Source organism: Actinia tenebrosa, unplaced genomic scaffold, assembly GCF_029948245.1.
Source record: "Actinia tenebrosa isolate PJP-AT-01 unplaced genomic scaffold, QUT_ActTen_1.0 PGA_scaffold7__59_contigs__length_16204524, whole genome shotgun sequence".
Taxonomy (NCBI): domain Eukaryota; kingdom Metazoa; phylum Cnidaria; class Anthozoa; order Actiniaria; family Actiniidae; genus Actinia; species Actinia tenebrosa.
This window is the reverse complement of record NW_028292584.1, coordinates 12,187,754-12,215,721: the sequence shown is the minus strand read 5'-3', so window position 1 is coordinate 12,215,721 and position 27,968 is coordinate 12,187,754. Positions and strand designations below refer to the sequence as shown.

The following is a 27,968-nucleotide window of genomic DNA, read 5'->3' as shown; positions in this document are numbered from 1 at the left end:
TAAAACTCAACTTTCAATTGATATTTGTCAATTGTTTGCTTTATTGTTTATTAGTATCAATAAAGGATTGAAATCCAAATGGAGTCTACTATATAGCTTCATGGTTATTGTGTCAGCATATTATATTTAATGTATGTGGTTAACAATTATGAATTTATCGCTTTTTTGAAGGTCTTATTTTCTTTTTTTGAGTTTCTACTTATGACATTATGATATATGTGTACGATTTACTTGATCTTATTACATGACTGTCTATCATGATCAATGTGTCTAAAAGAACAAAAGTGAAAAACATGGCTAAAATTGCAAGTGTATCTTTTATAATCGAGGAGCGAGTGTGCTATCAATAATGATACAGATGTCCGGCCCGCATATCATTTACTCTATTAGTAGCATTTTTAAAAGCACAAAGCAATGCCACATCAATACTGTTCTCGTTTGGTCCTTATTCACTTAACATTTGCTCAAGCCATCCAGAGACTGGTACTGTGGAGACACACCCTTGTGTTGAAGGGCCTGGTACTCTCCTGTACGTGTTGGGCTTCCTGTGGATGACATCACTGTACCCTCCGGGGACAGCCGTGTGAAAGGACTCAGTGAATCGTAGTTACCAGTACGAGGTTGGATGGTCTGATAGGTGACTGGTGGTGGATTTGAAACAGCCTCTGTTTGTCCATGTTGATCAGCACCTTCATACTGAGGCATGGGGATATTCGTCTGTGCACCAGGATGTGGTTGACGTGGTCGTGTTTTTGTTGTCACCGCTTCATATTCTGGGATGCCTGCATTACTCGTCGATAATCCTCGCCTTTCTATTGGTTCATATTCTGGCACGTTTGGTTTTTCGTTATCTGTAGCATAAAAACTTGTCTCTTGAAGTGAGATGTCGTTCTTTGTTGGTGAGGAAGAATAATAGTAATGAATGAGTAGACAGAGAAGAAACAAATATATAACGCACGAAGAAATGAAATACAACAAAGATGGAATGAATGAATGAATGAATGAATGAATGAATGAATGAATGGTTAGATGGATGGATGGGGGGATGGATGGAGGGAGGGAGGGACGGACGGACGGATGGATGGATGAATGAATATACATGGATATCTGAAACAAATTTCATGCGCAATATCAATAACACGTAGATAATATTAGATGATACACTTTATATATATATATATATATATATATATACAAAATTACCATTTGTCCTCTCTCGTCACCTGTGTTCGATCTGCAAAAGGGGATATTAACATTTAATTGTTTTAATCAGAACTTTGATCTTCTAAATGTCTCAGATTGGTACGTACTTTTTTCCAGAAATTCCTTTTGAATCTAAAATCAGGAAAAAATTAAATTAAATTAAATTTTTAATCCTATCTTTTTTCTCATTTTCCATCTCTACATTCATGTTCCATGCGTTTACGCCCAAAATAACGTATCATACCTTTTCTACGTAACCACAGGAACCCCACTATAAGTATGATGATCAGGACAATCGACAGACCAAGCAGTACTCCAAGAACTGCCACTAGTGTCTTGTTCTCCTCTTTACATGGAATCGGCGTATTTTCTTTGAAGTCTACAACAGGGTTATTTATGTTATTACGATACGCTACAAATATAGTCTCACAGATTTTTACTACTATTTTTATTTTTACCCGATATCGAGACAAAAGTCGGGACAGCCAAATCTGGCAATACAGACTAAGCATCGCAAACATGTCAAATGAATCCTTGGAGTAAGTAAAAGTACATGGTGCGATTCATTTGATTGACGACAGTCTATTGTTCGATTTCCCAGTAACGACCTATGTCTTGATGAGCGCGTAGCGATGAAATCAGTGGTAATACAAAAGTAAAAACACCCTTGGCCTTCCTCGAGTCGAATCCAAGCTACTAAACCCTCTTACCACTTGATTTCTGAATGCTGTCTATCTGTAGACCATTGATTTCTTCTCCTTGTGTTTTGATATAATCTTTCAAAGGCAGCAGTGGATCAGGTACTTGACCGATGACGTCGAGCTCAAACCGCACTATGATGCTTCCCTTGCTATTGTAATTAATGTCGTAAAGATAAAAAGAATACAGCTTTGCCCAAGTTAAACTACAATATATTGAATTCACTCCTGTGGGTGGAGATATCGTGTGGATTTTCCGTTAACTTCAAGTTATCCTGTGCTCAAATTCAGTAAGGAGAGAGGATCTATAGCACAGACCCTGGCGAGCTGCTCTACTGCTGTATTTTGCGGCGGTTACAATTAGCGATTATAAGTGCAGTTACTGAAATTATAGCCACTATATGTTTGAAGAATACTTACATGAAATCCTTAATGTTTATGGCAGCCAAATATGGTACACCTAAGTATGCAGTTTCTAACTAGAAATAAATAAAATAAACTAATGATAATAATAACCATGCAGAGAACCAACGAACCAACGAACGAGTCAACGAACGAACAAAGAAGACTACACTCTACTTACTATTTTGATGCACTTCTGTTTAAGATCATCGTAGCATGCTGACTTTACATCCTGAAGGTCATCCTGCCATTCTTGGTTGGTTACTCTAAACTGCCCGGTAAACGTTTCCTTGAAAACTAATTAGAAACGAGAAACAGTCAAATATCGCATAATGGGTTATAGCAAATTAATCTGATCAGGACTGAATCAGCTCAAGCTATTGACATTTGTAATGCTCATTATCATTACTCACGTATTGGTCGTCTGTAAAAATGCAATGTCCTTTCTCGTACACCAAAGCCATTTTCATCTTTACACACAATGCTAGCAAAATCCACTTCTTTCTGGATGACAACGAATACTAAATACTGTTTTCTAGTTAATTCTGCATCATGGCTGGTGATGGTAGTCAATATATTCGGTGCAGAAGGATTGCAAGACAGGGATGTGTTACTGGGATATGCGTTGATACTAAGGTTGAACAATACCAGTGGATTGGACTGACTGTAGCTCTTGTTACTCGATCCAATCACTTCCAGAGGATTTAAGTCTATTACGGATGAAACAAAATAAAACGTAAAACAATTATAATGACTCTTCCTGCTTACTATTAAACGCTCACTGCAGCATACAAGTACTTCAGTGATTATACATCACTACCAGTTCAGGTTTTTAATCTTAGCTTTGCAGGCATGCAGACATGCTGATAAATTGTTAATCCCTTATATTGGATAATAAGAAAACAATAGAAGATGCGATTGTGCTTATTAGTACTCATTTGCTCACATTGTACGACGATTTCGATCGGGACTGATAGGAGAAAGCCAAGATAATTTTTCGCTTTACACAGGTATGTTCCGTTTTGTTTTCGCTTGATGTTGTTAAATATTAGTATGCCATTTTGCCCATCAGTTAAAGTCCCCTCATTATGCTTCCACATGTAAGTCGGAGGTGGATTGCTGTCACTTTGGCAATATAGGGAAAGGCTAGTACCCTCCTTTAGAAACGTTTGCCTTCTCAATGGTAGAATAGTAATGTTGGAAGGTGGATCTGTACAATGTAAAAATTATCACATCAACTGATACTTTAAAATCAGTATGAAACTAATGATAATAAAGGTCTTAATTTTTTTAAGGGCCGGAAGCAATCGAGTCATAAAGATAGAATAAATAGCGGCGATTTAAAGGAGAGAATGCAATATACTGAGATAGAATAGAATATAATGGGATAACATGGAATGAATCCAAATTTATTGAGATTGGCCTAGCTTTCTTTCTTTTAAATATGTATATATTTTTGGAGACAAAGCGTTTCTTTATTTATCATTATCATCGCAAATCGTAATCACTTCAGTTCATATAGAGCTATTAAATATCACCAAAAAAAAAAAAAAAAAAAAAAAAAAAGAACGATTTTCTGGGAAGAAAACATATGGCATCAAACTTACATTGCACATCTAAACATATGCTGGCATTCTTGGCGTGTCCAATACCATTATCTGCTGTACACGTGTAACACAATGAATCGTTCCTTTTTACTCGTGTTATATTGAATATTCTTCCAACACCAATGACAGTGCCATCCTTCGTCCAGGTGATGTTAGGTGCTGGGTATCCACTGGCATTGCAAACAAAGCTAACGTCCTGGTCTTCGACAACTGCTAATTCTTGTTTGTAAGGATTCGTTATTTCTAGTGCTGTGGTCCTTACTAGGAAAACAAAATTACGCACTCAACATAGAATTCCAGCTATTTAAAAGCAATAAAAGAGTTTCTGTATTCAATCCAGATTAGTAATAATGAGATCTTTCTTTTTAATTCACGTTTTTTAACCTGAATTAAAAAAGGAAAATATTGGTTTTTCGGTGGTAATTGCTGAAACCTGGTAACGAGTAGGATGCGCGCTTAATTATAGACTGTTTTAAGGGGAAGTCATTTTAAAATCGAGGATACGCGAAGCGTAGAAACAAGTTATTATGAGGGGTTTGAATATGCAAATGTTCATTAACTATAAAGTTATCTATTGTCCGACGTCATCTGTCTACGAACAATACACGAAGTTTCCTTTCGAATTTTGAAATAATAATAGTCTACAAGAAGAAGAAGAAGAAAAAAAAAATGAAAGGAAAGGAAAGGAAAAAGGAAAAAATGAAGAGAAAAACTGGTACTACACAGGTAAACCGACATAAAGCTAGTTTATTATTAGTCGGATGGAAGGATTGTCTTAAGTGTTAGAAACATATCTGTCCATTTTTCCTTTCTGAAATATTTCTGTAAAGGAGAGTAACCTGATGGTTATTGTGGATGTGCCTCATTTATATTTATGGAAAGCTGCACGAATTTGTTGATATAATATTTAGAAAAGATATTGCGGGCTTTCAACATAGCTGTATCCTCTAAACTAACCTTGTAATAGTTGAAGGCGCCACACAATGAAAAATCTTATTTAAACCAATGTATCAGCACTTAATTTTCAAGACTGGTAAAAAGAGGAAAACAAATATATTTCTACTCACACTGCACATTCAAGGTAAAATTACACCCCATATCAGCAGAGCAGTTGAACCTATCACGTGCAACTACTTGGTACATTCCTCCTTGGTAACGCGTAATCGGTTGAATCGTCAAACTGTGCCCTACTTCTCCTACAACATCGACTGTATTTTTCTTCCAAGTAAAACCCAAGCGCTCCACGTCAGAACTCATGAGGCTTAGAACTATTTCAGACCCCTCAACGAGTGTTTTATGTGTAATGGTCTCATTGCCAATCTTGCACGTTACGCCGATCAAAGGACCTTAAAAAAGTGACAATATGGTTATTAAAAAAATGCGGAAACAGAGGTAGTGTTTATCTAAGAAAGACTAGAATAGACTACAACTAGATTTGTAAATTATTGGCCGATCCACGACTAAACTGCAAATAACTGTAATGGGCAAATGATGGGTTTATTGTATAATAACTATCTCAACCTTAACCCAACCCCAACCATTGAGCCACGAAGTGAAGTGCTTGGTTGTTCCCTTTTTTATATTCAAAACGAAACAGTTCATTAGTGTATGCACAGACATTGTAGCATACTATACGCTATCGTAAGGTATGACTCCTAGTCGAATGAATTTCCATATCGAAATTTGAATTTGAAAAGAATTCCCCTAACACAAGACAATATAACCTACATGAAGGACAAGTCAAATAAAATTGCTCGTTCTTAAACGGAGGCATTAAGCAGTTAGGAAGAACCCAAGATAGCTTTCAATGTGCTTCTAGCTTGGCTGACAGAGCTGAAAACCGAGCTAGCGACTGTAAGTTTCAAATGTTAGATTTTCACAAGAACACCAACACCAACAACAACAGCAGCAGCAACATCAACAGCAGCAACAACAAACATGCAATGTCATATAATGTAATGCAAGGACAGTTATTTACCTCTTACTGTAACATTTTTGCTCTTATTTGGTCCAACACCAACTGTATTGTTTGATACACAAGTGAAAGTGTAGTTTCCATTCTCATCAAGGTTAAGAACAAACGCACCGTTTCCATTCCTACCGTTAAACACGTTATTACGATACAAGGAGTAGACTGGGGCGGGTTTAGCGTCTGATGTGCAGCTGATGTTTACCGACTCTCCTTTACAGAAGTTCTTCTTGTCAGGTGTAATCTTGATAACTGTGTTCTCAGGTTTATCTGAGGAAAAACAGGTTTTGATGAGTTATACCTCCCCGGCTCTTGTCTGTTTCGTTAACTGTTGTGGTATGAAGATGAATTTCACACGATGAATATTCCCAGATTTTCACGAGACTGAGGCGAATAATTGTTTTAGTATTTTAAACCGACGAGTAAATATAATAAAAAATAGAGGCTTTTTACAAGAACGGGATGAATTACAAATTAACCCTGTGTTGCTCGATTACATACTTATTTCTTTAGGCTCAGCCTCAATATTTATTAAAAAGTACTTAAAAAAAACTAAAACAAAGTTAATAGATTAATCTCCTTAATCCTCACCTCATGCACGTCAATTAAGGAAGGCTCGTCAGACAGGGAATGAGGCGCTTAATAGAGAGGGGGGCTTATGAATTTGTGCTGAAACTCAAAAGAGTCCTAGGCAGTAATGGTTGTGAAGTTTGTGCTAACTCCAGCCAAAATTGATTTGCCCATAACACTTCAGTTTATAGCTAGGGTGCTCTAAGAGAAGTTTGTGCTGTGATCTTAAACTACGTTTAGGTACATAAAGGTTTTAAAAGGACATTTAGGTATTCAGGTGCAGCACCCTTGATTATTTTATAAGTATATAGTAAAATCTTAAATTTGATACGATGCTCTACTGATATGTTTCTCAAGGTTCATTGTATGTTGTGTCAAATACGACATCAATGTTTCGTGCATCATCATTGGAGTTGACAGATTCATCTCCAGTTAACTCGAACTTTTTTTGTATTTCCTTTGAAGGATCGAGTTATCACGATCCTTCTGTATTTACTTGATAACAACGAGTGCGCACCTCATTACAAACATTTAACAAAGTTGAAACCTAAATTTTAACTTTACAAACGAGCCACAGAATGAACAAAAAGCGTGTTTGCAACGTAAAATGCAGAATATATAAACACCACTAACAAAATATCTTAATATAACCAACTTCTACTCACATTGCATATTTAAGGTAATGCATAGAGTCACAGGCTGCATATACATATGTTTATGCTGAAAATCGAAACACCTAATTTGACGTAGCAACGAGTGCGCACGACATCGCAAACAGGTTTAATAGTTGCAACCTAGACATTTATTTTACAATGTTCAAACGCGCAACAAAATGAAACAAAAGTGTGTGTATAACTGACTTAAAAAAATATTAACAGAATATATGAAAACTCACTTATATTGATAAAAGAGAAAATCAACTTATACTCACACTGCACATTTAAGGTAAAATTGCACTCCATATCAGCAGAGCAGTTGAATCTATCACGTGCAACCACTTGGTACTGTCCTCCTTGGTAACGCGTAATCGGTTTGATTGATAAACTGTGCCCCTCTTCTCCTAACATGTTGACTGTGTTGTTCTTCCAAGTAAAACCCAAGCGCTCCATTTCGGAACTTATCATACGCAGAACTATTTCAGATCCCTCAACGACTGTTTTATGTGTAATAATCTCGTTGCCAATCTTGCACGTTTTGATCAAAGGACCTTTGGGAAAGTGACAATACGTGTATTAAAAATGAGGGGGAAATTAAACAGTATGTTCTTTCAAGAATAGAGGGAATTTACAAGCACTTTTATAAGATATATGCGTTATATTTCAACTCAAATTATGCCCTAAACTATTGACCGATCCTCGACCACACTGCAAATAGCTGTAATATGTCAACCAGGGGTTTACACATGAAGCAAAAGTCAAATTAAATCGCTCGTTCTTGAACAGTGGAATTAAGCCGCTACATACATCCCGAGAGCCGTGAATATATAATGAGCAATTCAATTAATATTATCAACCACGCTTGAGAGCCTTCAATCAAACTTCTAAAAGAAAAACCTATATTAGGCCGCTGCAGGCCTCTTGAAGTTCGGCTTTAATTGTTTTTTTTTTTTTTTTTGGTTATTTGTTGGCCATAACATTATTCAACGCGAACCCAGATGTGTTCAAAAAATGAATCACCAACATGAAAATGAAAAACCAACTAACCATAGTTAATAGCTATTAACTATTAAGTAACAAACAAAAAACGCGCACACACCGACAATAAGGAAACAGGTGGCATTATGTAACGAAAGGCAAGAACAGTTACTTACCTCTTACTGTAACATTTTTGCTCTTATTTGGTCCAACACCAACTGTATTGTTCGATACACAAGTGAAAGTGTAGTTTCCATTCTCAGCAAGGTTAACAAAAAACAATCCGTTTCCATTACTACCGTTAAACACGTTATTACGATACAAGGAGTAGACTGGGGCGGGTTTAGCGTCTGACGTACAGTTGATGTTTATCGACTCTCCTTTACAGAAGTCCTTTTTGTCAGGTGTAATCTTCATAACTGTATTCTCAGGTTTATCTGAGAAAATAAATATTTTTTGGATGAGAAATATACCTCTTTTTTTTTTCTGTTTTGTGGAGAAATCATGACGCTGGTATTTTCTAACTAATGATATTAATGCCAATAAAATCCTACTTACAGTTGACAGTGATGTTAAAAGACGTTGTTTGTGATGAGCAGTTTAGTTTATCTCGCAAGGTCACCTGGTAATAACCTTCATCCATGCGGTTTATTGAACCAAATGATAATTGTCGTGTATCATTCCTGACAGACAGACTGTCCTTTACTTTGATCCACTGGTAGATGTAGTATGATTCCTTCCCAGATACGTCACACTGCAGAACTACTTTATCTCCTTCCTTTACTGCTGCTACTGCTGCTACTGCTGCTACTGATGTATTCTCGTTATTGATTTTACACATTGTGGTTATGTCTCCTACAAGTAAGCAAGTAATTGGTCATTTTGTTAAGCAGCATCGTCATCACCATTGTCATCATTTTGTTTAACTCAATTGATATTTGCGGACGAAAAAAGTAAGTTCATCGTTTTGACTAAAGGAAATGAAAGTGGCTATGAAAGAGAAACACAGATAAGATCACATATCTCATATAAGAACAGCCCATGACGAGAGTTACGCACGATAATGACAACAATAGAGGCACACAAAAAAGTGTCAGGTTTGGCATGTCTGCTGTGACAAACGGTAGAATAAAATTCAAATCTACAATACATGAAATCGTTTGAGAAGAAAAAATACATTAAAGATTGCATTCAGAGAGACATTCGCTAAATATCGTTACAGTATAGATAAAAGTATGGATACCCACCCGTATCTTTTCACTTACCTAGTACGTATACATCAGAAAAGGCACATTGACCACTTCCAATTTCATTCGAAGCGACACAACAAAACTTATTCAATTCCAATGATCTTGCTGTTGTAGTAAACTGTCCATTACTGTTTGATCCAATGTAAGTATTTCCATTGTACAGCGAGTAGTTCTCGACTGATGGATATGCATCCGCAGTGCAATTGAGAGTGATGTCTGTATTCTCACATACATCCAACTTGGTTGGGGAGAGCAAAGTATTCGTAGATTTATCTGAAGTGAGATTGTATTAAGTAAGAGTTAATTACCTCTAACGTCGGCAATAAGCCATATACATCCCATTTAAGTGACGTAAATTGACCAATCCAGTATATACTGACACCAGGTTAATACGAACACTGCATCTCGTCCCGACGGTGTCCGTATTAACTGGGTACCACTGACTATACATATTGCGTGCGTAGTTCAACTATATAAAATATTCCGAAGCCGATTGCTCTTTGGCCGCAGTAAAAAAACATCACCGATAATAATGAGATTTGAACATAAAAATAAACTTTTTTATTAACGCGCCGCCCTTCTAGCGTACCATAAGTGGTACACTAATCGTGACCCTACGGTTCTACGCGATTACTTTCATAATCAGTCGGTCATCATAAGAAAACAGTTCAGTTTGTTAAAGTATAATTCATATTATAAGTGGTATAAAAAACATGTCGCGTATATTAAATCCCTACTTACATTTAACAAGTAAAGTCAATGACTCTCTGTCCAGATTACCAACCCCGTTGTCAGCAATACAGGTATAGTTTCCTCTGTCATTTATTGCTACTTGTTTGAAGACAAGCTTGTTCATTGGACTTGATACTGAACTGCTTCCATTGTAATATTCTCCATTCTTCATCCATCTGATGTTTGGTATGGGTTTACCAGTAGCAATGCACAACAAGGTGATGGTTTGGTTCTCGACGGCACTTCCACTATCACAGCCTTGACAGACGAATGCAGTGATGGTGGGAGGGACTGTATTCAATAAAGTAACAAGATCGTCAAGCGACGATTACAAATGGCCGCTTTTTTTTACGGCCGCCTTGTTGGAGGAACTTAACAAAAGAATTGTAAATGAATTATTTTGTTATATCCTTCAACATGGCCGCCGTGTCTTTTGTTATTTAATTCTCTTGGGAATGGTTGGAAACCATCAATACGAAAAATGAGAAATTCGATTTGGACAGAAAATGTGTACATGAGCAATGACCTCAATAACACTCGGAAAATATGACAACCACGCACAATAAATTTCTTAAATTTTCAATTGAAATGGAAATAACAAATAACTAACTTAATAATAATAACTAAAATAACTAGCATTTTCACTTTTCGAGTGCCAACTGAAATTTTAAACGTGTCTCACCGTGCCCCACAACCAACGAAGTACAGACCATACTGTACTTTCATAAATATTCTTTCTTTTTCTCTCTACGCGATATCTTTACTTCTAGTAACTTTCGATAAACCGATAAATCGACATTTTTGTCGCCATCTTGTTCTTCATGATCGCCTGAGGCAGGGAGAAAGGATTCCGGACTCAAAAGACAATAAATGTTGAGTGGCCACGACAGCATGGAGCTCCTCAAGCTCTGTGTATTGACTCATTATCAAAGAAATAAATGATTCAAATCATGCTCAAACTTATAAACACTGCACGATCGAAGAATCAACGACATTCCATGAAGTATTTTAATGTTTTAATACCGCTTCACGCTCGTGTCCCTCTTATGCTCGGGACTCTATATCCCATAGAACACTCACTTTTTCTTTATCTAACCATTACAAAGTTTAATGATAAAAGGGTAAATTTTACGCCGTGAAAAGATGAAAAACTTAGAAAAAACTTACTGCCGTTTCGGACGTTCGTCCTTCGTTGGAGTAAGATAGTTTTGCTATTTTACTCCGACGAAAGCGTCCGAAACGTCAGTAACTTTTTTCACAGTTTTTTTTCACGGTGTAAGATTTACCTTTTTATCATTACTGTTTCATTAGAAACACCGACGCAGCTCACACTAGTTTTTAAAACTGATGGGATTTAAAATTTCTTGTAATTAGTTCCAGTCCGAGGCTATGCAATAAAAATAAGCTATTTAGCAGAAGTATTTCCTTATGAGAAAATAAATCAAACATAATTAGACAATCAGGATGTCCTTTGACCGGCTGTATTCATTAAAAGATTAAGCTTTAATTGTCATTCAGACTCCCACGTCCAGCTTTGTGTATCTCACAGAATTATACGGGCCATGTTGTCGTACACAGCTATTCTGCAATACATCTTGTCAGTTTTCCTTGATAGATTATTTGCTTTAACATTTAAGTCCATGTCAGCACCTTGATAGGCCAGCAGTATCTCTACACTAGACGGCTTTCTTCTTATCAGGTCGACGTCTCCTGCACAACCAAGTTTTGAAATGCCTTGCCAAGTCGTTCTTATAAAAAACCGAATGATGGTAACTCTACTCGGCGCTTTGAGACGGTACTCTAGCATTGTTCATTAGTTATATTAGTTACCAGCGTGTCACGCAATTAGTTTTTAAAAATTTAGCTCCACGATTGAAATATGTAACGTTCGAATTGAGATGGGTATGATGGGAATGTTAGGCCAAAGAAGTCACGGTGTTACTGTTTCCGATCCTGTATATCGCACGCTAATTTTATGAAAAGCAAATAGAATGTTATCAACTTTAAATAGGCATGAACTAGATACTAGTTACATTATCAATGTGTCGAAAACGTACAATAAACCCGCTTATGTCCGAGCTGCAGGGGCTTCATAATAATGCACCACGAATTGTGTTGAATTTTCCTCCTCGAGCTTCTGCTAGAGAAGCTTTAGAAAAACTTAGCTGGAAGAAACTTGAACAAAGAAGGGCCGAGTATCGTGCTATTTTTATGTACAAATGTCATAACAATTTATTAGAGCATGATTTTGAGTTTCATTTGAACAGGGACTTTCATAATTACAACACAAGAAATAAGAATAATGTCCGTGCCTCTCGAGCACAAACTAGCTGGGGCCAGTGGACAACCATTAACTTTGCCGCCTCAGTCTGGAACAGTATTAATTCAACAATACGCAATTGCAGTAAATTTAAAACTTTCTTAAGAATCAAATTTCTAAAATTATTTTAACTAATTAATTCAAATCACGTTTTATTGTGGGGTATGACTTTTATATAATTTTTAATACCAATTGTATTATTAACCCGCAGTTCAACATTGCTGCTTTTCTTGATAACTAAGTCCATCGAGGATGGCGGGGCTGTGTCAACTTCCAGCCTGTATGAGTAGACATCACCAGAGAGAGAACTCACTTTAGTCTGATCTGCATTATCGGCTCTCTTCAGGACATCTTTGATCGTGAAGTTTGAGGACTGACATAAGCTATGTTGGTCTCCTTGGATAAGCTGCTGTCTTTGTTTTTTAGGAAACGTCTGCTTTTCCCACTTGCAATAGTGGAACCTTCTGTCTCGAATGTCCATTCCATGTTGACATTTGTTGTGTTGTGATCAAGTACTACGATAATAGGACTTTGATGTTCCTTGGTAAATTTAAAACATGCTGAAATAAGATGTTTTAAAGTGACACCTTCGTTAAGACATAGATACAGCTTATACTGTAAGCTTATCGAACATCAATGTGGTAAACCTCATTTAACTGACATCAACGTAAGATCAGACGTAAATAACACAAACTTCTTACGTAGACGCGGAAGTTGAAGAAGAAGAACAGGAATAATGAGTCTCAGAGCCAATGTACCATGAATCGCCATCGTTAAAAGGCCAATTTTCAGGTTCAAAAACTAAGATAAACGAAAAATGACTAAAAAAACTAAAAAGATCAGCCAAACTTAAACATTATCTACTAACTCTTAAGTTCACGGGTGCGGGAAAGGTAAATATTCCGTAAAGGAAATATGCATGCTTCACTAACTCTTACCCTAGGGGAGGGGGAGGGTGGCGGGACCCTTTTTTGAGTTGTGGCATTGAGATTGAGTTTGTTACTATGTTATACAAACTGAATTAATAATAATAATAATAATAATAATAATAATAATAATAATAATAATAATATCTCTATTTATCCCGATTTAGAAAACCGATCAGCTGGACACGATAGAACAGTTGGTATGAACCGGTGATCAGCAATATAAAATCTATAAAAATCTTAATAAAATATATACTAAAATCTGCGATTAAGAACTTAAAAGTATAAATAAGAAAAGAGAAAATTAAGTATAATATATACATATATACACAGAAACATGAAAAACCCCGCGTCCACAAAACATATATACATTGTACATACGAGGCTCGAAAAAGAAAAAGAAAAAGGAAACAGAAACATTAGGCTACAAAATATATATCAAAAACTCGTGATTTTCTTGCCTCAGTGTAGATTATTGGTTAAATAATTAAATAATGAAATAAATATATGAAGAAAAAGAAAAAAATTATGGTACAGTACACTATGTACAGTCAAGAGAATATGAAGTAAGAGAGCATATCCCTGTGACCCATGAAAGTTTCTTGAAAATCTATTTTTAGCTCCGCGCGCAAACCTGAGCTATTTTAGTATGCGATTAAATCCTTAAGCAAATCATTCCAATCCTTAGCCGCAGCAAACTTAAATGTTAGTTGCCCCATTTTGGAAGATGTTTTTGGTATGTTCAGTTAATGTATCATTATCTCTAAGCGATCTGTTATGGAAGTTCGATCTTTTCACTAGGTAATTTTTTTGCTGATCTGAGCAGATTATATTATTAATGATTTTGTAAACTATTCGAAGTCTTAAAAAACGCCGCCTACTAGATATAGTTAAAAGAACTTAGTACGCATATCCTGAGTGCAAGTTTTGCGATCATGTGATAAAATAATACGCATGAAGGCGATCTAGGCGCTGTGCATTCTGCTTTCCACAGTCTCCCCAAAATATGCTCCCATAATTTAATATTGGTAGAACAGTATGTTTGTATATTCTTAAGAGGACATTTCCATTTAAATAAGATGAAATCTTAAGTTTAGGATAAATTTTAGAAGATATGTAAGAAACATGCTTGTTCCAATTAAGACGAATATCGATATTCACTCCAAAGTACTTAAAATGTTCAGACTGTTTTAGCAGTTTGTCATCAAATACAACCAGGAGTTGTCGTGCATTCTTCACAGCATGTTCGTGCCAATTAACATTACTTCAGATTACTTAGTATTGCTTATTAATCCATTATCAGTAAGCCAATTGCTTATGACACCTAAATCTTGATTGACATGTCCCTCGGCTATGTTTACGTCCTTTGAGCTTGCGTGGACTTCAGTGTCATCAGCATATAGTGTGGCGTGACAGTTTTGACATGCATTAGTGATCCCATTAATATGAACGTTACGGTATTAGGATACGAAAAATGACGATTTTTGATTTCGTAACTTCAAACTTTTGTCTTTCATGTGTTAGTGAAACTTCTTGCAATTTTTAATTGGAAAAGCCAAAATTTTGAGACAAATCGAAATCGTGACTTTATCAAGACAATGTCCCGTCGCTTGCAATAACGTCGAGTCCAAATGCTCCTGTGTCCTTGTAAAAAGATACTACATTGCGATCGTCCAGAACAACAGATAATTTGACAAATGATGACAAAATGGAAGGCTCAAGGTGTTTTGACCAACGCCATCGTGGCTCCCTGCAGCTTCCGGCTCCAAACAAAGAAATGCATTTTTCTCAAATTGTTTTTGCCGCTAAATCTCAACTTCAAAAAGGTAAAAGGCCCTTGGATTTCATTCGATTTTTCTAAAATTTTGAGAGTTTAAAAAGTAACTCATGATACAAAAAAGGTTGTCTCCGATTTTTGGAATTTAATTTCTTTCGAAAGTTATGACGCTTTTTACCCCAAACAACGCTCCAAAAGCAATCGCTGAACTTTGATCAAAAATAGCAAGAGATATAAAACAGATATAAAAAATCTGGGACACCCTTTTTGAGCTTATTATCTCCTGAGTATGTTAAGCCATTTTCCGCAAACATAGCCTAAAATGTACGTGTCCGTTAACGTTTTCACTGAGGCATGGTCAAATTTCGCTCCGAGGACAATAATGTAAAAAACAATTTAAAAAATCGTATTTTGAAAATTTCTTCATAAACTATATTTACTCAGCTTTCAGAAAATGTATACTTTGTTTGTGTTATAATATAAAGCCAGCGCGTTGTTTACGTTTGCGCGCATAGTGGTCGTAAACGTATCCTAATACCTTAAAGAGGGTTGGTCCAAGAACCGACCCTTAAGGGACTCCATAATAGATTTCAGACTTAGTCGAGTTAGTACCACCGCATGAGACAATTTGAGTTCTTTCTGAAAGATAACTTATTAGCCAATCCAGTTCTGCTCCAAGTACTCAGCGTGACTGCAGTTTTTCTAATAGGGTGGCATGGTCAATCACATCGAAAGCTTTTCGAAGATCAAGAAAAGCACACACAACTTTTTCTCCTCTTTCAATAGCTTGCTTCCATAGGTCAACTGTTTTGTGACTGAATTGTGACTCATTACCCTATCTAACGAATATGCAATCAGTAATGGCTACTAGTTGTGGCTGAAAAGCCCAGTTCGAGACATACCTCGCTTATCACGCATAAAGGTTTCAATGTGAGAAAAGAATCAATTTCATTTAGCACGTAACCTTGTACGAGCCAGAAATCTTTGTGCGGGACAAGCGGATCATATCTCGGAAGTGGGCTATTATATCGTGCATGATTTTCACTTGTACAACCAAAAGTATGACTGCCATTGAGGGTAACATTTTAGTATTTTGAAAAATCTTAAATAGTTTAAGTGAAAAAGTGCAGATTAAAATGAAAATTTACCTTCGTTCTTTTATTATAATTCAATTCAATTAATGAGATATTTAGTTCTCCTTTCGTACTTTTGACGAGAAGCAGCAATTTTCTATTTTGACCGAATCCCATGCTAGCTCTTGTACGGTACACACTGTCAGATGTAGCTGTTGTTTCCCGCTTGGCATTCAATAACACACTAAACTCGCCACTTGTACCGTTATAATGGATCAGGTATATGTGTTGTGATACTAAAAGTATTTAGCAGGAGGCTTGGCAAAGGAAGTATACAAGATAGTTACAAAGCGTTTCTGGTCAGTAATTAAATATAAATCTAAAACTGCAACATTCCTGGTGTGATCTATACTTGTTCTCAAGCAGCGACAGATGGATCCGCAGAATGTAAGCGATAAGCGTTTGGACATGTTTAACTCCTATTTTGCTTCAGTGTTCATACATGACAACTTTGATAAAGATGACACATCTGATAACCCTGGTGATCTTGGTTGGAAGTCAAAGAGGTCCAAATCATACTAAAGCAACAGGACCTCATAGGATCCCTGCAAAGCTAATGAAGGAAAACAGCGTCTGTCATCGCACCATCCCTTTGTAAGCTGTTTAATAAATCTCGAAGGACAGGAACCATTCCTCAGAAGTGGAAGGAAGTAAATTGTGCTCGCTTTCAAAAAGATCGACTTCACGCAAGGATACACAAGCGTGTCAGCATGGATTCGTCAAATGAAAATAATATACAACCTATCTCATTGAGGTTCTCGAGTACATTGGTAAAAACCCTAGACAAGGGGGGTCAGGTACATGGACTTGTCAAAAGCTTTCGATAAGGTCAGTCTCAAACTCCTGCTGAATAAGTTGCGTATGTTTGGATTTGGGGGCAGCCTACTGCAGTCGTTCCACTCATACCTCAAAGGTCGTTACCCACGTGCAACTGTCAGTAGGTGCAATTTCCGATTCTCTACCCGTAAGTTCTGGAGTACCTCAAGGCTCAATTTTGGGGCCAGCATTATTCCTTCTTTTCGTCAACGACATGGAGGTCAAAACGAGCAATGTTCGCTGACGGCACAAAAACTTCAAAGAAATACATTCTCCAGACGACGCTTCATTGTTACTGGCCGATTGAAACATCTATGCAACTTGTCAACAACATCTGGACTCATGTTTAACAAGACGAAATGTAAAGCTTATACCATAACAAGAATTAATGAACAAGCCAATAAAGTCAACTTTTTATCTAAAAGATAAAGTACTGGAAGCAGTTAACTCTGAACGCTATTATGCTTTTGGGTTCAGTTCTAGCAACCTGACTCGAACTAAACAAGTACAAGACCAGGTAGCTCGTGCAAACAAACTACTTGGCTATATTAGAAGGAACACTTGGTGTATTCAAAGAACAGCGGTGAGGCGTATATTGTATCGTGTATTTTGTCGAATTAACTTATACTTTTGACAATAATTATTTTGTATATGTATTTTTACTTTCTCTCATAATTAATATTTCTTCAGTTAAAGTACCTTTCTCTTCGATGGGCCCGCAGTAATTGGCTAAATCTTTTGCGGTATCCCTGCCATACTTATATGCTTATGCTGCTTACCTTATTATGTTTTTTAGTATGGCGAAGTTAATAAATAAATAAATAATAAATAAACAAAGAATGAAGGGGTTTTGTTTATATTCTTTACCGTTGTCTTTCTTTTTACTGCAATTAATGACCCTAACCCTAACCCTCACCACGCTCTTCACATTCAAGGCTTGTTTTCCCTAGCTACATAAGCGACGGAAGCATAAGCATACGCATGAGCAGAAGCTTAAGATGTCATAACGATCTTATGCTTATGCTTATGCTTCCGTCGCTTATGTCGCTAGTGAAAACCAGCCTTAAGGAAAAGATCGTTATGTTCTAGTGTAAATGAATGTGACGGAAGCATAAGAGAAACAATAGGAAGTTTCCCGTGCAGGAGACTGAGTACGAGAATTTGATTGGCTTACTACCTTGTGCTTCTGCATGTTAGCGACGGAAGGATAAGAATCTGGTTTTCACTAGCGACATAAGGACGGAAGCAGAAGCATAAGCATAAGAAAAAGGAAACCTTCCGTTCCTTCTGCTTATGCTTCCGTCGATGCTCTGCTTCTGCTTACGTCTCCGTTTTTTGATTTTCACAAGAACATAAGACGTCTTACGTTTCTGCTTTTGTTTCCGCTTCTGCTTCCGTCCTCATATCCTCTGGGTAATATTAACAATAGATTATCAATTCCCTTGAAAATTAATCAGGGGAAGGGCGTGGTTAGGGCTAGATTTAGAGCTAATATGCTAATGAGCGGCAGCTATTGTTCCTGATCTATATTTTATCGCCCAGATAATACAACAAAGAAACGTCGCTAACATACAAAACAAACAACAAAATCAGGGGAAGAAGAGATTGGCACCTTTTAATTATTTACGAGAATTATTGCTATCAAAATGATGCGGATGTCGGATGTGATTTCAAAGGACAATATCGGATACTTGTGCTGCATGAACAGAACGTTTTTTCTTTGACACCATTGCTTCAACAGTTTTTCTTTGGGTTTTCTACGTCCACATACAATTTACCTATTTTCACCTTCGCTCTCATCTACACTTCACCTTAATTATTACAAGAAATTTGTCCATATAAAGGGTGTGCTGAAAACTTACATACCTCGTGGTAACCCTTTCCAGGTCCAAGGCCACAAGCAATACCGACTGAGCTGATCCCTTAATAATATAATACTATATATTTTGCCGGGAGGGAAAACGCTGATTCAAGATCCGTGGATCATACACCGCCAAGAATTTAAAAACGGAAGTGCATAAAACCGCCGCACGACACTGGTTAAAAACGCACTGCGCACGCTCGGAGATGGCGTACGTAACTAAGGGCAACTCATATTTGTGATGCCGGTGTTTTAATTGTTTTGCAAAATCGCAAAACTTAAGAAAAATTCTAAAACTTCCCCTTCTCATTGTAATAGTCGCAGCACATACGAAATAAAGTAGTAGTTCCAATCAAATGTGCTTCAAAACGACATATTTTCCTTTTTTAGAGGAAAGATATATTTTTAATAAAAATAAATAAATAACTTAAATTTAAAATGTCAAAATGCTTTAAATTGGAAGCAGAATTCCTGTGACGTCATTTCTATGTTTAATTTTGTATAGAAAACATGGTTTTGACGTCATATCTATGTTTCTATACTCTGATAAAACATAGCTTTTTAGCCAATCAGAGCGCGCGTTCGGAAAAATCTATTATATAAATTAAATTACAAATTTCTCGCGCGCTGATTGGCTATTTTTATCATTAACCGAATGGACAGAATGATAAAGTTGACGTCAACGAGCGCGCGTTCTTCCATTGTTGGTTGTTTTGATCAGTAAAAATGAGAAGTTTTTATTGTGTTTGGAATGGTAAAAACCAAATCCCCAATTTTTTAATGGGTCTGTCCTCTTAATGACGATAAATTTCAGTATCATGCACATTGTCAAAGTAGTATGCGGATCAACTGGGCTACGACTCAACACTTCCTTGATGTGACAAACACAAGAAACTGATGAGTATAATTGTAAAATTGCTAATGGTGGTAGAGTAGTAGAAAGAAAGAAATGACGGTATATACTTTCTATTTTGTAATTCAAAAACTCTTCTTCCTGATAAATATGACCTAGCCAAAATGCGTCCAATCAGTTCCTTCTCGTAAAAATAGCAGTCTGACCTTTCGCTTTTTATCTGCAGAAGAAGAAGAAGAAGAAGAAGAAGAAGAAGAAGGAGAAACTTAACATACAAGAAATATTTTAATATTAGAAAACAAGTGAGTTTACTTACATAAAATTCTCATTTCAACATCACTGTTTATTGCATCCAAATAGTTTCCCATCTTTAGCTCTAGTTGATAGATGTATTCGATTGATCGAGGATTAGCTTTACTGCCATCTTTGTTATTGTCTTGTTGCATGATATCTTTAATGGTAAATCTAACATATCCAGACGATGGGCCATGGGTAACGTTAGTACTCAAGCTGTATAGGGTGGTGTTGGCATTCGTATATCCAACTTGATAAAATCCCAACACAACAATAGAATCTGATCCTGATCCTTTGTCTTTCTCGTATCTTCTAAAGTTGAAATAGCTGAATACATCCCCATTAGCAAGGCTTAAGTCCCATCTAAAATAAACATTCGTGCTATTGCTGTTTAAAACAACAATCAATGGCTGTTCTGGCTTCCTTGTAAAACTAAATGACGAAGCTAAAAAAGAAATGCATCTGTAAGAATTTTGAAGTTCTTTCTTTCGTTATGACTTGTGGTACAGGAGTAAACTTCTATACACCTAATAGACTAAAAAATTACGAATTATGTTTACATATACTAAGGTTTAATAAAACTGATCTAGACACCACAGGATCACTGTCGGCTTTCATTCCACAGGCTACCCGGGCCATGTTTAATTATTAGTGCAGTAGCACTTTATATATCCCATTATATGGTTTATGGTTATGTGGGCGAAACTATATTTAATTTTACATTATAGCTTAGATAATACGCGCGCTCTGATTGGCTAAAATTGTTTTAATTGTGATTTTGTCGAGTCGATTGGCAAACGTCAAGTTTGTTTTGCCCTCCAACAAATATTAGCCCACAACAGTGAAACACGATCTTTGGTTTACGTGGGGGTGACAAAAGGCCATTGAGCTAATCTGCGTAGCATATAGCAGCTTATGCAGCTGCTAATTATAATGTATAATATTGTTTATGATTTTCGTATTTCAGCCAGAACACACGTGAAACGCAAAATTGCGTTTATTGTCAGATCGCTCATTTCAGTTCTCGGACCGACAACGTTTTCTGAAACAGTATTACAATCTCTCATCTTCGTTGCTTTTATTAATTCGTAAAATCCCTGTTGGGCTATTCTTAGCAACCAGGTGCTGTTTAAACTTTGCCTTGACCCCACCCCGTGCGTACATGAAGTGAGCGTTATTAAGAAAATTCCCTCTCTTATTTATGCTCTCTTGTATATAAGCAAATGACTTTGAATAGGAACACAACCATGTCTAATCTACACATTACGTTTTCACTCTCTCCAAACCCAGGAACAGATGTAGTACCGACTGTATAATTATTCCCTTTAAACTGGACAAAAACGATGTTAACCAAATACAACATCTATCAGGGTCACGAAAAATACAACTTTTCCAAAGGAAAACGCAGTATTGATAATAATATCTCATAGTATAGGCAAATTGGTTAAATCTCCCTCCTGGACGGGGATCCCCTTCATGAAAATCCAGCTTGAATTAGATGAGACTGAAATGGATCTGTAAACTGTATGTACTGTTTAATCATAGTTGACCTGGTGACTTTGCGAATTATATTCGGCATGGTAATTTTTTCTCCGCTTTCAAGTTTTAGCTTTCTCGTTCCAAAAGCAACATCCTGATAAAAGTAAGGCCGGTTTATAAAATCAACGAAATGTTCGACCTTTGCGGCAGGTAATCTTACACGGTGAGAAGACGACTTCTCGATTAGTGAGCCCGATCCACACTCTTTTGCGTGCGCTCTAGCCCGTTTGATTTGCCACTCGTTAATTTTGCATATGGCTCGTGCATTTTCTGTAGTATCTTCACAGGATAACGGTACGCATACAGGCTCATAATCTGTGTTTTTACATTTTTTGTCGCCGCATTTTTTTAGGCCGGCATTAAAGGAATAATTAAGCTCTTGCAAATCAGTTCCTCTATCTAATCTAAGGCAGGAATGAAAAAGTTGTTTGTAAGCTCAGTTTGGTGCTATAATCTCACAAACAATGCCGCATGCTTCGGAAGCCTTTTCTATACACTCCTTTGTCTCGTTTTCTTTCGCTTCATTCCACGTCTTTTGAAGTTGAAATGTCAGTGGACTAAATGGAAGAGCATTTGAGGTCTCTTTACTAAGTTGACACATTACAGAATTAAACAATGATAACACCGAGTCATCCACTACTTCCTCTTCTTGGGAGTGTCACTCCCGCTTCCTCGACTAAACCAGCAACCTGGAGTCCATTCGGCTGCTCGACTTTCAGGTTTAGGGGAACTCCCAGCGGAGGTTGATGGAATGCTTGAGGCCAAGTTCATTGCCGCAACGCGCTTTGCAAGCCTAAGGAGTGATATCAAAATGAAGGAAGGATAAGGGATGAAAACGACCATGCCAAATTAATGTCCTAATATTGATGGAGGGGAGAGGACGAAGTAGGGTACTTCAGTCATTCCTCTAAAAACTGTATGTGCGGTAGTGAAAGAAACTCTTCCATTAAGAAAGTTGACTAAATAAGCTGTAAATAGCTTTAAGAGCACCTAACCCCTGATACAATACTTTCAGTATTGATTAGGTAGGTAACTTTATTTAGACACGGAGTCCCTTCATTAACAAATTAATGCTCTTCCAGAGAGCCGTGGAAAAAAAGTAAATTTACAAAAGTTCTTAAGATAAGAATAAGATATAATAAACAATTACTAAAAGTATAAAAGGTAAATTAAGTTTTGACAAGACAATTTTTAAATTTAGAGACAGTAGAACATTCTTTGAAATTTAAGGGTAGAGAATTCCAGGATACAACTCCACTATAAGCAAAGCTCTTTTTTTAAAAGTTAGTTCTTGGTTTTGGAACTTTAAAATTCACATGGCAACCTCTAGTTTTGTAATCGTGGCATTCATTAACTGGCGTAAAATATCTCCTTAGTGAATCAGGAGCTAATTCATGTATAATTTTAAACATGGATAACATTTTTGAATCATGCCAACGTTCATCGAGAGATGAACAATTTAACAATTTAACGTACGATGTAGATCAGCAGACCGAGTTTCATAGCCAGAACGTGTTATTATCCTAGCTGCGCGATTTTGCAATCGCTGCAGTCTTTGTTTTAAGTGTCCCAAATACAAGAACAATAGTCAAAATGTGATTGAATAATTGTTCTGTATATGGTGTTCAAGGATTCACGAGGAAGGATATCACGCACACGTCTCAGGGCTCCTAGGCCACTAGAAACTTTTTTACAAATTTTGCTGATATGATCCTTCCAGGTGAGATTTTCGTCTAAAATAACCCCAAGCGACACAGTGTTCTTAACTCTTTTTAATATGGTATCGCCAATGTAAAGCACTGGGTCTGAGCTTAGCTGGCTTAGTCTTTGGCGAGAGCCAATGATCATGTATTCACTTTTCACTATGTTCAGACTAAGGCGATTTGTATCAAGCCAGATCTTCAGATTTTTTAGATCTTCATTAATTTTATGTTCAGTGACAGCCAATATAGTGTCGCTTGTTGTTATGCTCGTATCATCTGCATACATACTAGGAATAGAGTGAGTCAAGCAACCAGGTAAATCATTTATATATAGGAGAAATAGAAGTGGGCCAAGAATTGACCCTTGTGGTACCCCGCAACTTATTATTCCGCTATCAGACAAGGAGCCGTTAATATTGCAACGTTGTTCCCTGTTTGTCAAGTATGATTTAAACCATAGCAATTCAGTGTCTACTATACCATAAGCTTCCAATTTTTCTAATAGGATTTTATGATCAACCGTGTCAAAGGCCTTTTTTAGATCAAGGAATACTGCGATGTTAGCTTTCCCTTCGTCCATGCTGTTTAACCAAAACATGGATTCTACATAAAGTGAATAGTTGAATGGTGAAATATTTCTTCATTTGATTGTTGCGTCTATGTTATGAAGACCTATACTTCCATTGTGTTGCTGAATGTGACGTCACCCCAGGCTTTTGAGTGTATGTTTTAATTTTCAATTCCAAACACTAGCCATTATGAGACCTGAGGCTTACAAGAAACATTGTGGAAGCCTTGGGTCTAATAATGATTCTTTTGTGTGAACCAGTCAAAATTTGTATGTTTAATGAAGCCTGTGGTGACGTCACAGTCAGTAACATATTGGAAGTATAAACCTTAATAAAGTAAAGACGCAAAATTCAAATGAAGAAATATTTCAGCATTCAACTATTTTATTTATTTTTTTTTCAGAACGTCTGAACGCACTTAGCCTCCAACAAACCATTTAGAAAAGCAGCACATATCCTATGCAAAAGAAAATAAAGAAAATTTGGAAGATTAATAAGTCAATTTTCTGAACATACGAGATCCTATTACAACGTTTTCCCCATGCAGTAGGCGGACCTCCCAGTTTGTATCATTATTCACAACGTTTCTGTTCTTGAGCTTTCTTTTGGAGCCACAGCCGGTGCAGAGGGTACTGACAGGCATTTGGCGGTCTCCATTTTCTTCCCATGTTTTCACGATGATTTTCGCAAAATCCACAGATTCTCTACTTGACTTGGTGATATATCAAATAATCCTGCTCAACACTCTGACAAACGGCTAAGCTCAAAATTGCAACAAGCACCTTTTCCCCTAGCTTCAAATAAGCATTTGCCTTCCATTCCACCGGCACAATAAAAGCCGCATTAATTTTTTTTCAAGTATAACGTCAACTAACACAATATTTATTGTGTCATCGGTGTCACCCAATAGGTCGATCCTCTCAGTGCAATAATACGAAATGCTTAGATTTAGGAGTGATGTTTGCGAGTAGTAGTTCTTGGGTTTTAAGTCCTCTTCGTAACTTTTTGCCATTGAAATTTAACCTCGAGTGTTTTGGGAAACTTTCTCTGTTAAATGATGCACTGCTCGACCAATCTCAAAAGAGAAAATTCGACTCCTTGAAGTTCCATTATATCGAGCCTTCAATGGCTCACCGCTGAGCACTTTAGGCTAATGTATTATTGTTACGAACGGTCGATATTCTCTCCAAACGGGACCTATATGGACGTGTTATGATCTGAAAGTATTCTAGAATGGCTTGAGAATAAAAGAGTTTGACATAGGAAGTAGGTGAGCTGTATTTTACTTAAAATGTACTGGTACGATGCCATACAGATCTGATACTTGAACTCGAAAACTTCTCTAAGGTACACAAACGAAAACGGTCATAATGTCAAAAAAATGTAAACGTACACAGGATATTGCTGATTTGTATCACTAAATGAAAGAACTCTTCGGTTATGCAGGCAAAAGCTTGAAGACAAGTGCCACTTTTTCAATTCAATCTCTTATTTTTTGGTCATTTTTAGCCTTCCCTGACACCGTCTCAAGTAGGGCTCACAATTTGCTGGTTTTCTTGCTAACGGCTTAACGGATTGAATAAAACCGTTTATCTAGCTAAGTGAGACTACGATAGTTTACCTACAGTTTGGCGTAAAAAAAGTTTCTGGAAGCTAAGAAATTATTTTTATAGAGCGCAGGGAATACGTGCTAAATTTTTGGTCAGCACGGGCTCGCTACTGGCCCAAAGCCATCGATACTTTAATGGCTCCTAGCTAGCGCAGCCAAAATAGATTTTTGAGCCAAACTATATTCATTTCAGTGATAAACTCAGTGAGGTCTTCCAATCACCTGAGTTTGAGAAAATTTTATTTTTCAAAATAAATTCAGTGGGCGGCTTTTACTGAAACAGCCTCATAAAACTTTCTTCATGTTCATAATTTCTATTGTGTTTCCTTCATAAAGTATTCATGAGTTTTTGAAGTAATATATAGAATACTCCGCTCATATTGTATATATTACGTATTTAGCTGTCTGTAGGTCACGCTATACTAGGTTTCAATTCGCTTCATGGATATATGTAACTTGCAATTGAGACTTCTTAGCTTAAAGATATTGCGCAGAACGATTAAACAAATCACACATCAGTTCACTACATCATCTATATTAAATTTTGGATGCAAAACAGTGATATTTATCAGTGTCAAGTCTGTAACACTTACCAGATGGCAGCAAGAAGTAAGCAAGGATTAGAGCAGGATATAAACAAAGCTGGTTATGAGGCATACCAATCAATGGCTTGTGATTATTCTGATCCTTAAAGCTCTCGTCTAGCATACAGATCTTGAATTATCTTCAAGTCAACATCCGTCTAGAAGATCAGTTTAATAGTCATTTATGGTTGCTGCCATTAATTATCACTGGCCGGCAGAGACGAATATTGGAGCCTGGTACCCAAATAAGCTTTGCATCTATTATACAGAGATTATGACATGGTAAAAGCTGTCTCGTCTCCAGTCGTCTCTAATTTTAAGAGCGCGCGCAAAGGGTCAAGGGAAGTGGGAAAGAAGGGAGACGACTGGGAAATTGTGTTTCCAAGATGGCGGATGATTAAATGGCGGATGCAAGCTCAGGCTTAACATCATTAAGCTGATGTTACCACAGGGAGCCCAATTTAGATTAAAGTAAATGGTGAATAAAAAAATCGGAAAAATTAAATAATTAATATATTTTTCAATTCGAGATCAAAATAATGTCTTCTGCAATGCGAAAGAGTAAAATAATCAATGAAAGATGCACTAGAATTTTTTTCGCCCGGGCCTTCGTCTTCTTTTATAATTTCCTTATGGCAAAGGGCTCTAGGCCAAAAATTGATGTTTTCTTAGCCATTAGAAACTGTTTAAACTGTTACTTATCTATTCTGTTATGCGCTGGTTTGATTTTTTCAGTTTCATTTTTCAAAAATACTGCTGTGACCAACGGTTCAAATTTAAAGTGCTAGTCTTATGAAAATTACACCATCCCTGGAAATCGTACCACATAAAACTAGATATGTAATATAGCTTAGTGTCCAAATTCTTGTTGTATTTAGCCGGTAAACTTTGGTCGTTTGAGTCCAACCTCGTTCTCAGGGCCCTCTCGGCCGACTCCAATTCAATATGGTGGTCGTCTGGGAGAAGACTCTGGTGTTGGCTGGTATATCGCGCGTTTTGATTGGCTCCTGAAAAGCATTCTAACAAGCTCTTTGTTTGATAGAAATTAGATAGTACAAGATGGCGGACTACTCATATTTCTCTTGTTTTGTTCCTCGGTGAATCATTCAAAAAAAGTCGCGTTGATTATGATTTAAAAAGGAAGAGAACTGACCTAACAGCTTCTACTGATATCCTAAATGGCGCATACAAGGTTTTAATGATTGGTACAGCTTAGTTCGATGTTACGTTAAAAACTGTCATGAAACAAAGTAGGTTCGAATTTTTTTTCTATTCACTAATATGACCTGCACATATTACATAATGAAGTAATCATAGTACAGGGTGCAAAAATACAATCCAAGAAAGTTATGAAAACCTTAATTGCGCACGATTAGTCTTCAAACGGAATAAAAGAAAGACAGACTTGAACAATAAAGTTTACATTCGAGTTGTTTAGTTGTCTGTTGCCTTAATAATTTATTGCGCGCTCAAGAAAATACATTTCCGCGCATATGAATGTACTGACGCGCTATTGATTGTCCATTGATGCCTATGAATGTACACGCATATTCAATTATCGTTATAGAAAGTTGATCCGCGATAATGATGTTACTCGTGGTGTTGATGAAAGTACATTCCACGCTTTTGATACAACTATTGGCACAAATGAATGTACATTTTCTGTTAATGAACAGCAAAAGGTGTAAATCAACACGCATAACGCAACGCTTTATGTTGATTATCATATCGGCCTATTATCTTGTGTAATCAGTTTTGAGCTCGTAGGTCGAATGATTCCTGAAAAAAAACCACACAGCCCGCCTTTGAATTTGAAAACATAGAAAGCGTTTTCCGTTCACAATAGATCTCCTTCCAATTATGTTGTATACTTGACTCAGTTGACTTGTAGTCGAAGTCGTCTTTCGTATTAATTGGAG

General features: G+C 36.8%; 1 protein-coding gene across 4 annotated transcripts; it reads right to left on the bottom strand.

Moving 5' to 3' along the window:
- Positions 1 to 39: 39 nt before the first annotated feature.
- On the bottom strand, positions 40 to 26,280 carry LOC116307268 (hemicentin-2). Of its 4 annotated transcripts, XM_089039657.1 has the most exons (19): positions 26,059 to 26,280; positions 20,068 to 20,490; positions 10,075 to 10,356; positions 9,349 to 9,606; positions 8,642 to 8,938; positions 8,260 to 8,520; positions 7,381 to 7,656; positions 5,889 to 6,149; positions 4,978 to 5,256; positions 3,911 to 4,171; positions 3,250 to 3,513; positions 2,717 to 3,013; positions 2,485 to 2,600; positions 2,322 to 2,380; positions 1,914 to 2,053; positions 1,448 to 1,582; positions 1,311 to 1,335; positions 1,204 to 1,234; positions 40 to 891 (listed from the first exon to the last, which is right to left on the bottom strand). In XM_089039657.1, the coding sequence occupies exons 1-19, from the start codon at positions 26,171 to 26,173 to the stop codon at positions 454 to 456; spliced, it is 4,218 nt and encodes a 1,405-aa protein (XP_088895783.1). In that variant the 5' UTR covers positions 26,174 to 26,280; the 3' UTR covers positions 40 to 453. The 4 variants fall into 4 exon arrangements, 3 of the variants coding, with proteins under 3 accessions (XP_088895783.1, XP_088895784.1, XP_088895785.1); XM_089039658.1 differs by lacking the exon at positions 3,250 to 3,513; XM_089039659.1 differs by lacking the exon at positions 20,068 to 20,490.
- Between the last annotated feature and the right edge of the window lie 1,688 nt (positions 26,281 to 27,968).